The following is an 18,079-nucleotide window of genomic DNA, read 5'->3' on the forward strand; positions in this document are numbered from 1 at the left end:
GTAGTGATTTCTCAGGAAAAGGTTGCTTGGCATACCAAGAAAATGGAGAAATAAAAGTGGTCTGCAGGTGCCTGGAACAATTTATGAAAGAGTTTCAATTACAGGATTTACTAAATTCAAACTTGAATTATTTGATGAATATCACAGCTTTGGAGTTATCCCTTCATTGTGTATTTTAAAAATTTAAAAGTTATTTTAAAAATTTAAAAGGTATTTTTAAAAATATTTTTTGAAAAAGCAAGGTAGAAAAAGCAAAAGTAGAAAGAGCAAAGGTAGAAGTCTTTGTGGTGTTTCATTGCCCAAAGACACAAACTGCAACAAGATCAATTGTGTTTAAGTGGGATGCTTGTCTAGTTTGGAAAGCTAGTTTAGGTGGTGAATTTAATGCTACAGGGAAGGAATTTAAAGCTACAGAAAAAGGTCAGCTAAGACTTCTATGAAAATAACTCTTACCAATTTCTTCTGTTTTCAAGTTGCTTTCTTAGTTTTTTTTTCCCCCCTATTTTTTTCAGGGATGGGAAATTCACATTAAAAATAGACATTTCCAGACCTAAGAAATTCAATTTAAAGGTTGGTTCTAGAAAATGCTCATTTGTCAAATACTTACTAGACACCTACTTTACACCAGGTACTGTGTTGGGAATTGGAGATAGAGGGATGAGAAGATATCAGCTCCCCTCCCCGGAAGGAATCTACAGTCAGACAGTGTGACCGTCGTCACAGAGCATGCAAATATGAGACAGGAAAGCCAAGACTAGTTCAAGGACCCAGAAAAGGTGGTTCTTGACCCCATTATTATAGAGGGAGTTGTCAGAGATTTCTGGCAGTCATTTGGATGTTTACCAAGTGCTGATCATGTGCTCAGTGGGTATATAAGATGTGGCTTCCATGACGGTTAATTTTGTGTGTCAGCTTGACTGGGTTAAGGGACGCCCAGAGAGCTGGTCTATATATCTAGGTGTGTCTGTGACGGTGCTTCTGAAAGAGATTAGTATTTGAATTAGCAGGTTGAGAAAATATCTGCCATCACCAACGTGGGTGGGCACTATCTGATCCACTGAGAGTCTAGATATAACAAAAAGGTGGAGGAAGGGTGAATTCCCTCTCTCTATGCTTGAGCTGGGACATCCTTCTCATGCCCTGAGAACTCCCCCACCACCTCCTTCAGTTCTCAGGCCTTTGGTCTTGGGCTGGGAGCTACACTATCAGCTCCCCTGTTCTCAGGCCTTCAGACTCAGACTGAATTACAGCACCAGCTTTCCTGGTTCTCCACCTTGCAGACCGCCCACTGTCGACCTCTCAGCCTCCGCGGTCACATGAGCCAGTGCCTCTGTTAAATCCCCTCCCCTATTTGCAGAGACAGATATAGACGTGGATTTCCTATCGGTTCTGTCTCTCTGGAGAACCTTGACTAATACAAAGGATTTAACATAAACAAAGATAATACTTGCAGAATAAGGTCTTTTGAAAAAGTAAAAAAAAAAAAAAAACAAACTATCATTCATCTTTTATTTAATTCCTGTTGCTACATAACAAATTGTTCCCAAAACTTAGTGTTTTGAAAAACAATAATAATTTTATTATCTCTAACGGTTTCTGTGGATCAGGAATTTGGAAGTTCTCAACGAGGCAGCTTGAGCTTGGAGCCTCTGAGGGGATTCCTGGCTGGGCCTGGAGGAGCTGGGCGCTGGCCAGGCGTCTGTCACCTGTGCAGGTCATCTCAGGCTTTCCCGCGTGGTCACCCCATGTGAGTTAGCACAGCGGCCTCCAGCCTCGTGGCCTCAGCACAGTCGACTGCTCTCCTGGGTGACCAGGGCTCCAGTGCGAGTGGCCCAGCTCCTGAGGCAGGTGTCACGCTGCCTTCTGTAACCCAGCTTTGGAGGTCACAGAGCATCTTTTCTGCCACGTTCTGCAAGGCCCACGGCTGTGCAGATTCTGGGACAGGGAAACTTACTCCCCTCTTGGCGGGGCTGTGACGGGGAGCGCTGGCCGGGCAAGCGCCGGGGTGCTGCCGTGGCAGCCGTCTTTGGAAAACACAATCCCCCACATCATCAGAGAGATACAAGAAGCCCCCTCAGAGAGTAACTGTCTGGTCTGCTGCTCTATCTGGCGCTGGGGCAGCTGCCCAGCTGCAGGGGGTGAGGAGATGATCAGCTTCTTACAGAAACTTCTAGCTGATCCTTCTGTTTTCAACTCCACCTTTCTGAGGTACCAGGAGCCCCGCTTTTCTGAGTCTCCTAGGGTTGGGGGTGGGGACAGAGCACCAACCTGCTCGCTCCTGCACGTCCCCCTCAACCAGCTCAGCCTGTGACTTCCCTTCCTCTGCCAAGTGTGTTTTCCTGCGTTTGGTTGCTGTCCTCTCCCAGCCTCTTTGTTCGGGCTGACTTGTACCTTTAAACATTTCTCAGGATCCTTTTCCGGGGATTTTGGGGGAGGCACAGGTGAATAGGTAACCATTTTTGGTTTATTATTTTCATAACAATAAAAAAGTGAAAACATTGCTGATAGTGTTCAGAGAACTGGGCATTCTCAGTGTCTACTGCATGTATTCTGGCCCTGTGTTTGGGAAAACAGATTGGCTCTATGTATGAGAAGCCATAAGCATTTATACCCTCTAACTCTACCTCCTGCATCTGGCAATCCATCCTAAGTAAATAATGTAAAATATTGAAATGCCATTTGCAAAAAACATTTACTGCTGTCTTACTGACAATAAAAAATTGGAAACAATTTTAAGAACAGAAATTGAAATCACCATTTCCCTATTGTGAAATATTTAGGTTAAATAAATTTTGGTAAATCCACTGGGTAGAATAATATTAAGCAGTATTTTTAAATGATGGGTATGAAGACCAAGTCGTTTCAAGTGAAAATGTTCATGCTATATGTGCTAATACTAAGTACATAATGATTCGAAGCACATGATAATAATATAAATTGATTTTAAGAACTCCAGAATACATTTTCCTACAGTACAGTGTGCTAATGTGGATCAATAACTGAATATAATTTATTTGGTTGTGTAACAAAATCATCGCACTAATACCCTTAGCCTAGATACTGGATTTCCAGTAAGGGAAACTGCCAGAAGGGGAGAGGAAATAAGTTTCCTTTCCTTTTTAGCCAGTGCAAGGCTGGTCTCAGGCAAGACCGTGAAAGGAAGAGGGCATCTTTGACTGCCTCGCCCTCCAGACTCTTACTAAAGGGCTTCTGCTCTCCGTCCTCCCAGAAGTCACCTTAACTACCTCCTCAAAGCTTGCCAACATTTTCCTCACTGCTAAATCCACCACTCCTCCCTCCAGGCACAATGCCCCTCCTCAGAGCAGCTGTTCTGGATGAGAACTCAGCCTCCTTGATGCTACCCAGATTCAGCGTGGACCAGGAACAGCCTCACCACCCTCCCAGGCCCGCTCCTGCTGATTCAAAGGCTGCTCTGATCGCTAGAAGGAGAGGCCGCAGGAAAGAAAGGGGACAAGCCAGGCAGTCGAAGGAAGTCGTTTAGGGTGAAGAGTGGCTGGTTTCCACGCACATTCCCTAAAGTATTCCTACTCTCCCATAATTTCTCCCAGCTGAACTCACAGATGCTCTAAAAGTTTAATTTTAAAAACTACCAACGATTCCCCCTTGCAATGGCAGCAGGTGGCCTTGGTGGGTGTGTGTGAGCGCGCTGGGATGGCGGTGGGGTCTGCCATGCGTGGGGCGGGAGCCGGGCAGGGGCAGCTCTGTACTCAAAGGGAGACCGGCTCTGGGTTCCAGCATGCTTGCAGGCTACGTCCTGGTTTGCGAATTCTTGTATTCTCATCTAGAGGATAAATTTGTGTCATAATTTTTCCATTATCCTCTAGCCAGAGGAAGGAAATCTGCTGTGATCAGAGCGCTGTGTCGAGCCGTAATGAGGGCGCTTGGGCTGCACGGAGGCTGAAGCTCATGGCTGCAGACTGAATTCCTCTTTGTGACAACTGTGCGACGACACAGGGAGACAGCTGTGGCTGGCCCATTGCCGCCTGCCTATCTCCCTGTAAAAACGGATGTCGAGGTGGTTTTTTGATTGCTTCCATGTTTGGTTTGGATTTTTGAATTTCAATCATCAGAAGCTCGTCACACATAGTGCTGTCCCCAGACTGGAACAGAGAGACTGCCATCCTCCGGTGGCCACCCATCAGTCATTCAAAGCATGGATTTCATCAATAAGAAAACTCACGGGGCACAGCCTGTGTTTACCCTGCGAATCACCTTCTTTGTTATAAAGCAATCAGAAGCGGTCTCTCAGGTCAGAAGAGTTTATTTGGTCAGACCCTCCCTGTGTCTTGTTTTATTGCTCTCCTCATATATTCGGGGAGAAAGGTCTTCTCCATTATTAACACAAAATCACGGATACGGTGTGTGGGTGGTGCCCTAAAAAACTCAAAGAAATATCTTGTTATCTGAGCTCATAGTGAGAAACTGATGGGCCCCGCACATCTGGCTCCGTCTTTCTAGTGAGAGAGTGTGTGTGTGTGTGTTTCCTTGCTCAGCCACACAGATTAGAAAGAAAGGCAAAGAAAAAGGGAAACTTATTCTGAACTTTTGGGACTTACGCCCACCCTCAGTCATCAGGGCAATCTGATGGAAAGAGGACAAATTGGAGAAGATCCCAATCTGCCGTTTACTAGCAATGTGATTTTGGATAATACACTTAACCTCTAGAAGTCTCAGTTTCTTCATATTCAAAGTGATTCTTCATATTCAAAGTGATTAGAAGTGATAATACCTGTATCCTAAAGTCACTCTGGTGATAAAATAAGGTAAGATTATGTGAACGTACTTAGTTTGGTGCCCAGCATAAAAGGAGGTGTTGAATACAATGTCAGCTGAATATGAAAGTATGTACTATCCTTGTCAACCGTGAGATACTTTGATTTTGCGACAAAAAGAGCTTCATGAACTCTTAACCATTTAAGGTAATTGAAGAAGTATTGCAATAAGTTCCTCAATGACATTTAAATGTTAGGGCAAAAGCTGAAAGTCTGAATAATCATAAATTCATTATAGTAATAGACATAAAACTTTTTGAAATAGTTCTTGATATTTTTAAATAAGTTATTAAGTACTGTAATAGCCACATGTGGCTGATGATTCATGAAGTTTACTAAGCCACAGAAGATAAGATTTTAAGTTAGTTACTAAAGGAGGGGGACTATAAACTTGTTGAAATTCATAACTTGGTCTACTGTTTCAATTTGATTTACATGACTTAATTTATATTTTTAACTGAATTTACAAGATTCCTTTATAAGAGACATTTATTAAGGAAATATCAAAGTCAACAGGCTAAAATAGACCTATATAAAAGGGAATTAAATTAGATTACTTCGACAGTAAATCTTTAGAAAGCGTTTTACTTATAGCCACATTAATCTCTGATTCTGAAAACTAAGTGGTGACTAGCAATGGGCCTGTGCAAATATTTGGGTTACATTTAGCTTTGACAGGAAAAAAATCTGGATTCATTAACCTGAACTGGAGTTGTCATCCTTAGTAATGGGGCAGAGGATGTAGAGAGACTGTTAATCATTTGGGATAATAGGAAAACTGTGGATGAGCTTTCTAAAATAAAGCAGTCACTTTGTATTTTCTGAAACTCTCTGAGATATTCAAGGAATCAGTATTATTTGCTAAAGATCTCAATTATAACCTCAAGAGGATGCTCCAGAATTCATTCTTATTTAATCTCAAGTGTGCTTGCTGCTTTAATGATGTTCCTTCCAGGCCAAATGATTCGTGACGATTCCATGACAGAGATGAGAATGCAATCAGGGCCCTGGCATCCGTGTGCTGGAGTGACCACAGATACAGCACTGCACGCCATCAAACAGCACAGCTCTGGGGCCTGAAGTCTTGCTGGACTTTGTGATCTCTGAGCTGGCAGATAATGCACCTCACTGCCTACAGACACGTGGGTAAGCACTAATGTAAATAGGAGGAAGGAGCTGTTTGCTCCCAGTTATGGCAACACTACCAATGTGGATAGAAAAGTTCTGTGCAAGATTTCCTGGTGGCTTTTAGATGACAATATATTATACTTTGCAGGACTCTCACTAAAAAGACTCTCAACTCCAGGACCTCTGACTCAGTGATTAATAATCTTAATAAGAGTTTGCGTTTTATAACATTAATGCTTTTCAGAGCACTTTCACATACATCAGCTTACTTGATCCTCACTTCTGTGAATAATGCATTTTATATAATTAATGCAATTTATAAAGAGAATGCCAAGATAGTTATATGATGGTTCACTTTTGTTTTCAATAATGCTGAAACTGGAATTCAAGTTATTCTTGCTCCACTGTCCTATATAATACTTGCGTCTCTCTTTAACTGAGATACACTCAAAAAGGACAAATTTCTTTCTCTCTTTTAAAAAAACAAAATTGATTTAGAATAGTGTTGGTTGTGTTTCTGGTCATAGAGACAGGGTGGAAAGGAATGTCTGAAAGATATAGAAGATCTGAAAGAATATTTTGGTGCCTGTGAGGATTGCTGAGAGAACGATTCACATATGGGCTAGAATTTGGGATCTTTTCTCAAAGCTGTACTTGACCCAGCTCCTTGGGGAGAAACACAAGAAGCGAAACCTGCCACTGGAGTGGATGAATGCTAAGTCATTTGCACAAGTCTAAAGGAAGCATATTTGCATGAGTTAAGCCTGACCTTCAGAATATTGAAATAAAATTTAGTAATGTTTAAGCTAATAAAGAGAAGTTCTTAGAAGACCTCTTTTAACAAACAGCAAAAATGATCTGTTATTAATATTTACATATCAATTTGTTGCTCTATCTTTGAAGTGGCATCCTTAAAGGGTACCTTTGGAAAATGGGAAAAATGCCCTATCATTTTCATATTAGAAACTAATGAAGGGAAAGCTTCACAAAACATTATTGGCTGGTGGAGTATAAATTGAAAAAGAGTTAAACCGATCTAAAACCTAAAATATCTTGCCTACTATTAATTTTCTAAAGCAATCCAATTTTGTAATATTAAAAGCAAATAAATATTTCCTGAAAATATCAATGGTATTATTTCAAGGACAATTTATAAAAAATTGGCGAGTTTTAAAAATTTTGTGTTTGGGTCTTGATATATCTTTAAATGTTTTTTTTTTTTTTAATTTTTGTCGTGTATGAGGTTCATAGGGCTTCTTGAATCTTTAAACTTGAGATTCTTTCTTGACAAATGTTTTACAAAGGGTCTTCTGCCCTCAGAATTAGGTGCGACCCACCGCTATCAGCCATGCTACCCTTGGAGGGCACTTGGAAACCAGTCCTCCGTTAGAACCTTGGGAGTGGGTTGTCCATGTGCAGGTCTCACTCTGCCCTCTGGCGGTCACCCCTTGGGTTGCAGTTGGGTCTGTCCCATCCACTTCACTCCGGGATTCACCTCACGCATCCTGGCAGTCCCCTGCCTCTCACAGAGCAGGCTGTTGGGAGCATCCCATGCTTCACTATGCCCAGTGTACATGAAGTAATAAAGTTATTATTAGTGATCAAGGCACTTCATCTTGCTTCATTCATACGGAACGTGGGTATATTAAATTTTACTGCCAATAATTCAATTGATTTGAGAATCTTTGCCTTATAGACCTTGAATACTTTAGAATCTACCTTATACTAATAAACTCATACCTTGGAAGACTCAGCTGGTATTATTAGGCCAAGTTAAACATTTCACTATATCCTGTGCCCAGTCCTCATGAGAATATGAAGATAATACATTTAAAATGCCAAGCAAAGGAGGGCTCAGAGAACACCGCTCTGATAATTTCTGTTTGCTCAGGTTTGGTTTTAGCTAGAAAAAAGTAAAATGCCCATTGATCTAAATCATCCGTGGCAATCGATTGGAATTGATAGAAGTGAAAATATGTGAATGGGTCCAAAGCAGGCTGGTGTGTAAGATGGGCAGGCTACCAGATTACAAACATTTGAGAAGTCAGTTCAAAACCCCCAGACTTGATCATTTAAGAAAGTAAATTTCCTCCAGCCAAGGGACGCCCAGAATGAGCCCAATTGCTAAGGCCAGAGCTAAATGATGAGCACAGAAAACGGGCGTGAAGAAATTGTGTGTCACAGGCAGGTCGTCATGGCCCATCGATGTAATGAAGTACTCAAGGCAACGTGGACATTGGTGAATGGACCTGCTTGCAGGGGAGCTGAGAAGTTGAGCAATTTAAAAGCAAAACTCTTAGGACAATTTATCAGACTGGTTCCTTTTAGGCTTACGAAAGAAAAGAAATGTATAGAGTTTCAGCTGAAGTCAAGGAGCTAATATGTGGGAAAAGATAAAGAGTGTTATTGTTGTAAACTTCACGTTATTTAGAGTTCTGATCGTTGCTGAAGCATGGGAAATAAAAACACTCAACAACACACACAAATAAAACATACAGGGAAAAAATCAGTTATATCCCCAAACTGGTGGGGATTAGATAATGGCACAAACTTGAACAAAATGTTACTTATCCTACAACCAAAGCAAAGTCCAAGCATGTTGTCCTCTATTACATTTAGAAAGTTTTACAAAGGACTGGCTTTTTATCCACTGAAGTTTTAAATCCCTTCCTGTGGGAAAGTTAATTGGCCAGGCGTTCCCTAATATCTGGGACCCCAAAGAGAAGCCCAGGCTAGGAGGAATGTTATTTTACCACCACCAAATTCTGCAATGAAGTCACTTAAATTTGTCTGCTATGTCTGCAGCTTTGACTTTTTAGAATCAAGTCAAAAGTATTTTCTTTTGTCTATAAGTATTTGTGGACTTTTATCCATATATACACTTTTATCCATAGTATTCTCTTACTTTTTACTCTTTTCATCTTTCCTTTTTTTTAAAGCGTTTAAGTAGATTATCTTCATGTGTTTCTGTATTAGTCAGGGTTCTCCAGAGAGACAGAACCAATAGGATATAGACTTACTAGGGGAATTGGCCCACGTGATTATGAGGGCTGAGAAGTCCCATGACAGGCCATCTGCAAGCTGGGGACTCTGGGATGTCAGTAGTGTGGCTCAGTCCAAGTCTGAAAGCCTCAGAACCAGGGAAGCCAATGATGTAACTCTCAGTTTGAGGCCAAAGGCCTGAGAGCAGGGGGTGTGAGAGGGGAACTGGTGTAAGTCCTGCAGTCCAAAGGCCAGGGAGCCCGGAATTGTTGTCCAACAACAGGTGAGGAAGATTGTATCCCAGCTCCAGCAGCAAGATTGGCACTTTCACCTATTCTGTTTTTTTCACTTGCCCCCAGCCAATTGGATGGTGCCTGCCCACATCGAGGCCCGCTCTTCTCCACCTTGTCCACGCAGAATCACGTGCTAATCTCCCCTGGAAACACCCTCACAGACACTTCACCAGGCTTCTAGGTATTTGTTAATTTAGTCAAGTTGACACCCAAAAATAACCATCACAGTTACCATGATACTTTTAAGTTACATCCTCAGGCTTGAAGATCTAAAAAACATATTAAGAGAGAAGGGCTATTTTCCCTTCTTCAACAACACTCTAAGAAAAAAAGGAAAAGGATTCTATTCTTGTACCTTTGGGCCATATTCTAAATCTATCAAACCTCCGGTTCCAACTGGAAATGAAAAAGAAGGCTGTGAGAAGTATCTCCTCCCACTGGTGTGAAACTGTCCTCCCAGCTGGGATTATTAAGACTGGGCAGGTGGACCTGAGAAACAACGGCCATTGCCACCAACAGCTTAATTGGTTTCATATAGGGATGTGATTCTAAGATGCATAACTCCAGTATTTCCCTTCTTTTTCTCCCCTACTTGTTTATATTTTGTCTTCATCAATTTTCTCTAAAAGGCTTCCAATCTGCTCAAAGGGTGGGCCATGGATTTACTCTGGTCCCTGATGTACACGTGGAGCTGTGGAGCAGAGTTTGCACAGTCTTCATCCAACATGAAACGTACCGGGAGGGACGATCCTCCTTTCCCTAGAGGTTTAACCTGGACTTGAGTCTGAGGTCTCCTTCTAGCAAGAAGGAGTCCAGAACCTCTCCAGTGTTATCTCCTGATGGGGTTTGCGTCAGGAAGGGATGCAGGAGTTGCCAAGGTGACCCAGCTTGGCTCTTGACAGGGATGGACACTCTGCACCGGAAATCACACTACTTGACGTGACCCCTGGGATGCAATGGGTGTTGTTTCCAATTATATCTTCCAGAATCTCTGCATGTTCCTTCATCCACCAGGGCTTAGGTTTTGGAGACTTCATTTTACCTTCAGAATACTATTACTGTGACCAAAATTAAGTAGAGATAATATCTTATGACATTGCCATTGCTCCTGGAGTACCGCAGTGATAACCTAGTACTCAGGGATGGTTGAAATGATGCCAGTGAGGCATTTGACGTGCAAGACTTTTAGAGGAGGAAAAGATGACATGATTTAAAGTAAGAACAAAAATACAAACAAAAACGGGAAGAGGTGCTGAGCATGAAAAGTGACATTTGCTATTGGACCAATGTGTGCCGGGTCTCCACTGGGAAGTGTGTTCACATTATTCCAGGTGATTTCATAGTGGCCTTGAGAGGTAGGTATTACAAATCCCTGAAGATGACGATTTTCCCAAGGTTACACAACAGGTAAGTGAGGAAGAGGGATTCAAACTCACATCTAATGCCATCATCATTTTCTAGGTTGGGACTTGAATTGGCCATGAATAATTTCTTCTACTACATTAATAATACAGATCAAAAAATATTAGTCAATGTCACAATACTCACAGGGAGAGGAGGAAACTTAGCTGGACCACAGAGAAGGTGGCCTGTATTTGCGTGACTGTAAATGACAGTGACACTGCAGTGATTGAACCGTCCATCCCTCACTCTTAGTGGCTCAGCCGTTCTGTGACCCTGGTTCTGCAAGTTTTAGACTTTAAGCAACAAACAAATAAATGCTTGGGAAGAAAACAGAACTCTCTAAACTCAGTAAATAGTTTCAGAGTGTTTAAAGACAAGTATTTGTCAACTGCAGTTGTAGTTTGGCAGAGGAACATAAAAATTTTATAGGGAAAAAAAGTGCAGATAAGTGAATTTGGGGCTATTTTTGTGCCTCTTGATGAGAAGTTCTTGCTAAACTTGGCTCGGGGAAGGGGCATAATGAAGAACTGTTTTCAGCAGCCTCGGTGATATCTGATTCACACACACTGCTGTCATCTATTCTAGGCTTTCCAGATTTCGTGTCTATAAACCATTGGAATGTTTTGAAAATTTCAGAGTAGTCAGATTCGACTACATATTCAAGGCGTCTGGGCCCATTAGGTGCTCAGTGAATGTCTATTCAATGAGTTAATGAAGGAATGAATATACCTTACCCCTAAATGTGGCAAAAAAGAGAGTCCTTGTTCAGATCTTATATCCTACTTTTTCTTATGATAAATTCTGCATCCAATAACATTCTAATTTTTTATTCCATCACAAAAAGCTTTAAGACTAGGGGCTGTGATTTTAGCTGATATAAAATTAAAGGAAAGGGAATCTTGCCAGTTACTAGTAGGTGAACCTCGGGGCAAGTTATTAATACTACATTGATTTGTGTTTCCATTTCCTTCTCTACAAAACAGGGTAAGAATAGCAACTCTCTGACCAGTCTGTGGCAAGGATTAATTGATGCTAACGTAATTAGAAAGCTTAGCACACTGCCTAGCACATAATAAGTTCTCAACAAATGTCAACTGTTATCCTTGTTAAGGGCAGAAATATTAAAAAGACTACAGATTTGTATTAGCACCTTGTCTTATTTTCCTAGGGCTTCCATAACAAAGGGTGACTTAAAACAACAGAAGTTTATTCTCTCACAGTTCTGGAGGCCAGAAGTCTGAAATCAAGGTACCAGCTGGGACACCCTTCTTCCAAGACTCTAGGGAGGAATCCATCTTTGCCTCTTCTGGCCTCTGGTGGCCTCAGGCGTTCCTTGGCCTGTGGCAGCAAAACTCCCATCTCTGCCTCCATCGCCACACGGCTCTTTCCTGTTTGTCTCGGTGTCTCCTCTTCTTACAAGGAAACACGCACTGGATTTAGGGCCCACCCTAATCTAGCATGACCTCACCTTAACTACATCCGCAAAGACCTTATTTCCACACAAGGTCATGTTCTGAAGTTTTTGGTGAATGTGGATTTCAGAGGGACACTATTCAGCCCACTATAGCATTCAACCACAAAAATGAAACATAGAAATTTCTGTAGCCACTCTGGGTCTGTGATTAATATTTTCTCTCTTGCTTAAAAACAGAGAAGACACAGGGAGAGCATGCTTAAACATAGTGAACTATGTTTCTAATTTCTGGTTAGTAATAAAAATGACATTGATAATCATAAAATTCTTGAGCATTTTGGAGCTTGACTATGTAAGAAGGAATATTTTTAGAGAAAACTATCTTTGGCATGACCAAGCAACCATCCACTTGGTCCCCAGCACTGCGGGGGATGACAGACCCTCAGTTAAGCCTTCTACGTAGGCTGGGGTGACCCTCTCTGCTAGACGCAGCCACAGCCTCAGCCAATGGGCTGCCCAGGAATCTGCCATGGAACGGACCTGTCCCAGCTGAGTCAAATTGCTGCCGGTTGGTGACTATCCTGGGAAGATGGGATACTACACAGTTATCCATAGACAGATGAAGTGACTGCCTATCTGGTCAAATGGTAGGGTTTCCAGAATGCCCTTGTGCTGCCTCCAAAACACGAAATGTTCCCCCGTCCGCGCTCCTGTTTAAGATGCAAAACAGCCCTGGTGAGCTAACATTTTAACGGGTGGTCAAATCTTTATGTATCAACTTGAAAAAGGCATTGAAAGCAGTGTTTGATGAGAAGTTAGAGGACAGCAGGCAGGAGTTTCTTGACTCTATGGATTTCTCTGGGATACCGGCTCTAGGTGCATTATCTACAGAGCAGAAGAGTCGTCACCGTGGACCTGCTTGAGTCCAGGCCTGTCTTCCTGCGTCCAGGGCAGCGGCAGCATGTGGTAATTTGACTTACGGATTCAACTGTGTGCTCAGGCAAAAGAAAGGGAGGTAGGGAGTGTGGGTCTGGAACGTGGAGAGAGAGAAACAGAGATGGAGATTGACGTGGAGATGGGTGTAGACATAAAGAATGTGCTCATGGCAGAGGGACAGGGAGGAGGAGAAACAGGAAGAGGGAGAAGGAGAGAAAAACTGAGAGAATTCGAATAGCGTGGGCTATTTGCCCACCATTCTCCTGAATGGGCTAATCCCGTGCGGAGAGAGCCCTGGCTGATCTGTCCCGCTGGGCTGTGCTGAGTCCAAAGCCTGTCCTAGTGTGAGCCTCTCACGTGGCTCAGTCGATAGAAGTGTCTTGAGGTTTTTATTTTCAAGCAACCTGACACCACCGAGGCAGCTCTTGCTCCAGTGCCCATCTGAAGGGGGACTGCTCTGGATGCTTGTGGAAAAATAGGTTCTGTTACATGAATTGAGAGCTAGATTTCCAGGGGTAACGTGATTACATGTAATTTTCACCTGACATTTTGCTGCATTCCAAATAGTATAACTAGATAGTACAATAATTTCTAGTGAACAGCTAGGTATTTTCTGACCCAACATAGTTAGTGCTCAAATACTTGGGGTAAGAACTCTGTCTCCTACTATTGCTTTTCCAAAGAAGAAGAAAAAAGTGATGAAGTTAGAGGCAACATATCATTGTGTGAAGATTAGAAAACTACAGCTAAGCAAAAAAGAAATTTAAAAATACAGATATTCTATCCTACTGCAAAATATAACCAGTGTTAATATTTTGGTGTGCATTCCCACAGTTTATTTGCCTTATTTCTGTCTGTGTGTTTTTGAGTTTGTATAAACATGTAACCAGGCTATGTGTGGTAGGTTGTGACTTGCTTCATTCACTTAGCAAAGTACTGTGAACACTTTTCCACCCCCAGAAGCATAGGCCTACACTATCAAAGGAAGGCCAGAGAGGGGCTTTCATAGAGTGCATTCTTTGGCCAATTCATGTGGCTACTCGTTCCAGAGACTGAGCTGGTTGGCTGCAGCGCCAGTGTGAGGGGGTGTCATGGGAACTGCTGTGCAGGCACCAGGCTACCTGGGGCTGGGTGGGGGTGAGGCCCAGGTCAGAGGACGCACCGGAATGGAGGCTCACAGGGACCATGCTCTGGGTACATGAAGGAACTTGTTTCTGCACAGATAAAGCCCTCGTGGATGGTCACGTGGTCCCTCCAAACCAGCACCTCTGTAATTCTCCCAAGTCAAGAAGATACTTGACTCAGAAGGATGCTCACAAGTACTTTCCAAATATGTTTTGCAGTCTTTTATTTTAATTTTTTTGATTAAAGCCACTAATTAAATCAAATGTATACTAATCCTACTAAACTGATATAAAAGGAATATTTGGATGTCTTTTGTGTAAACGCTTTGGAATAACGTCAAAGGAAACACATAGGCTTCATTTCACTTGATCTCCAACGTTGGCTAAAATGAAGGAGATACATTCCTGCCTTTCTACTCATGAATGTTGCCTATTAACCTCCAGAGGTTTGGTGTGAGTACTGTGTTTAACCTAACTCTCCAAAAATAAGGGGATCGTGATTTTCTTTAAATTGGTACTTATGTAGAGGAATCTCTCAGGCATTAGTGCTTGCTTGATTGCATTCAGACATTACTTTGGCGAGGAAATGACTACATTAAATTAGCATCAAGCACAATAAATGGTAATTGCAAGACTGTCATTTCTACAAGTGCAAAATTAATGTGTTCTGCAAGCCCCTTCCATTCTGTGCCACGGGAAAATCATGGAACCCTGTTGTTCTGAGCAGAAAAATGCCCTGTAACAGCACTGTTAATGTGCTGTGGCATTATTCAGCAATGGTATTCCTTTCCACCTTTGTTGTTGTCTCATGCTCATTCTTCAAACCCTGCCTGCCCTAATTTGTATGCTCATATTATAGCACTGCCAGACAGTAGCCTGGATGTACAGAGAATGTTATGGAACAATTCCTCCTTCTGTGTGCAGCATCTTGTGTGAATAATACCAGCATAAACAACCTCCATGTATTCATGAGAGTGCAAATAGGCTACTTATGTAAAGCTTCTTGTTAAGAGATGCACCAACCATTTACAGAAAACTTTACCCAAACGCTATACATTCATTAGAAAGAGAAGAGTGATTTACATGCATTTCAATTGTGGCTTAGGAAAAGTGCCAGCTTCTCCTTTCTTCATCCCGCTTATTTATATATGGGAAATTAAGTCACAGACAGTGATTAACACAGTACTAACAGATGCTCTAAGCTGACCAATGAGATGAGGTATTTCGATATTTGTGCAGTTAAGCTTAGGCTGAAAACCACTCATAAAGGCATCCTGAGGAAGAGTAATAATGATGACAGTGACAAAGACTGACCAAAGGAGCTTTCTTGCGGGTACAGCTGGAATCCAGTCTCTTACTTAGCACCTGTGGAGGCGTGGGCACGTCAAGACACGGGGCTGCATTGGCTGATTCACTACAGCTATCAATTGATCAATCAATCGACTGGAGATCCTGATGTGGAGGGTCAGGCTTGAGTCCCCTTTCAGAGGCCACTTATTTTGTCACTTACAAAATAAGTGATGAGGCTGTTTGCTTTGTGATATTTCAGTCAGTGAATAATTTGCTGAAATCTGGGGGAAATTCTGCACCACACTCAAAACTTCTCTTATCAAACAAAAATGATTAGGGAATGATTTAGAAACTTTCTACCTAAGGTGGGAGAAAAATTCTGATCACCTTAACCTCAGAATAAAATACCCTTGTTTATAAGCTGAAAAATCATTCAGTAGAAGATTTGGGCTTTAAAAGATGTGCAAAATGGCTCTGGAAACTGGTTCTGCCTTACCTTTGTTGCAAAATGTTCCATCGTATGCTGTATTGGAGCAATCGCAGGAATAACCGTGGTACTTCTCTATGCATTTGCCTCCATTTTCACAGTTCGTTCCGTAGCTGGTGCAGTGACCGGAACATCCAGATATGAACCCAGATGTGACCTTTGCTCTTTCCTCCAGGTCCAGTGTCACTCCATTCATCCGCAGGGAACGGATGCATCCCAGGAAGCCCTGCTGGCCCCCGGCACCACCTGGGAATGACAGAAAGCATGAAATTCAGAGGGAATAAACTCTGCTATTGCCTCTGTTTCATTCATGGTGTTTTGGTCAATTGTGGTAGGAGACGAGGCTGCTTAGTGCATCTAGTGTTGTCACTTTCAAGTGGGTCCTGTCTAAATAGAAAAGCTTGAAGCTTTTCCCCCTCAGGCTATAATACCTAATTAAAAGAGGCTGTCTTCTGAGAAGCAATACATCTGCTACAGAAATAAAATGTTTGGAGGTACACAAAAGTTACATAAGCAGTTTTGGAAGTCTAATCTGGCTTCCTATAGAAAAGAGGTTTATAGAACTCTCTAGGTTCTCTGCTCTTTAATCTCACAACATTCAGTTCTACAGCATTGTCTATTGGAAGAAATATAAAACGGCAGAGAGACATGAATATATTAGCACAGTTAACTAGTTGATTAGTTAGAAGGCATAAATCCATTTGAAATGCAATTGTACATCTTGGTTCTTGTCTTATGAAATGCTTTGCTTTGAAGTTCACGTTAAGGGTGTCCAGGGCTTCTTGTCTGGGGTAGCTAGAAGCTGGAATTGACAATTTTACACAGAACTTGGCTACACCACATTTATTATTAGGTTAGTTCAGATTGCATTGTTTTTTGTCTAAATGTCATTGCAGGACATATGGCACAATGAGCACGTTTTTATTGTGAGTTTAGGAGTAAGTTATAGACTTAGACTGAGGTTCATGAGCATGAAAATATTAAAATATTCCTAACAAATTTCATAGAAAAATTCATTGAAGCATTATATTACAAGTGGATTTAATTGTGTCTGTAATATCCTTAGCTATTTTTTTTTAAAGCAGTTGGTATAAAAAAGGAGGAATTCAAATGTATATACATGTCTGTATCTTAGAGTAACAACATTTCTGGAAATTGATCTAAAATGTATAGGTAAAATTATTGAAAGAAATATCTGATGAAGATTTAGAGAAAAAGATACTGCCATTAAAAATAAAACCCAGGTTGCTCTTTTACTGAGGGCTATGTGCTAGGTACTAAGCACCTAATATATGTTATTCACCTGATCCTCACAATAAGGTGTCAACCCAGGTATTATTTTCATCATCCCCATTGTTCAGATGAGAAAACTGAGACTTAGAGAAGTTAATAAGTTTACCCAAGGACTCACAGCTCTTGAGTGGAAATTGTATCAGATCTGTCTTGTTCTAGAGCGTATGGTCTTAAACTCTGTTCTGTGTTGACTGTCTAATACAGATAAGAACTCTTGGGTCAGGGGCCCCACAGATGTATGTGTTTCTGGGATATAGATTTGGATGTCTTTAAAAATGGAGTAGTCAATAGGTTTATTGGAGTTTGGGTAAGACTGGTGGGCCAGTGACTGATTCTGGTCACTTAACTCTATTATCCTGAGGAAAGTGTACACACCAGTAGACTCATCAGACAAGACTGGTAGACAAAGGCTTTAGAGGCAGGGATGGATTAGCATCTGCCTGTGCCCATAAATTCTCATCAGTGAAATGGCAAATGAATTGCTCTATGGTCTTGATAAACCCAAGCTGTGAGGTTCTCTCCTTGAGTGGTATCTTGATTTGAACTGATGATTCTTCAGTGAATATCTTATTTTTTTTATAAAATTTTTCAATAGAGGATTAATTGAAGAGAGTCCAATGCCATTTTTGATCAAATCTATGAGATAGTAGATGGCAAAAGATGTTATTAAAAACAATCCACTTTGAAGGATTTCTCATTTTTTTTTTTTTTATCTCCTTGTCAGGTGGACTTCATACCTCTGTGCAGAAGAGAATTAGGGCCTTTGCCTGATCCGGAAGAATTTCAACCCATTAGTCACTCTTGGTGCGTTAGAATTTCAATTTGGCTTCTACCATTTTAGCCACTATGGCTTTTGTTCATGCTTTCCAAAGGGCCTTTTATTAAATAAATGCCTAGTTATTTAAAGTTTTATCACTAGTCAATTAAGACAATTA

The 18,079-nt window shown here is 41.5% G+C and overlaps 1 protein-coding gene across 2 annotated transcripts in view; it reads right to left on the bottom strand.

Annotated features, from left to right (window-relative positions):
- CNTNAP2 (contactin associated protein 2) overlaps nucleotides 1-18,079 on the bottom strand; it is a 1,715,168-nt gene that overhangs the window by 163,777 nt on the left and 1,533,312 nt on the right. For both annotated transcript variants that reach the window (XM_045565113.1, XM_045565114.1), the window contains one exon: nucleotides 15,861-16,097. In XM_045565113.1, the coding sequence (XP_045421069.1) occupies nucleotides 15,861-16,097 (237 nt within the window). The remainder of the gene's footprint in view (nucleotides 1-15,860; nucleotides 16,098-18,079) is intronic.

Source organism: Lemur catta, chromosome 11 (genome assembly GCF_020740605.2).
Source record: "Lemur catta isolate mLemCat1 chromosome 11, mLemCat1.pri, whole genome shotgun sequence".
In the NCBI taxonomy this organism is placed as follows: Eukaryota; Metazoa; Chordata; class Mammalia; order Primates; family Lemuridae; genus Lemur; species Lemur catta.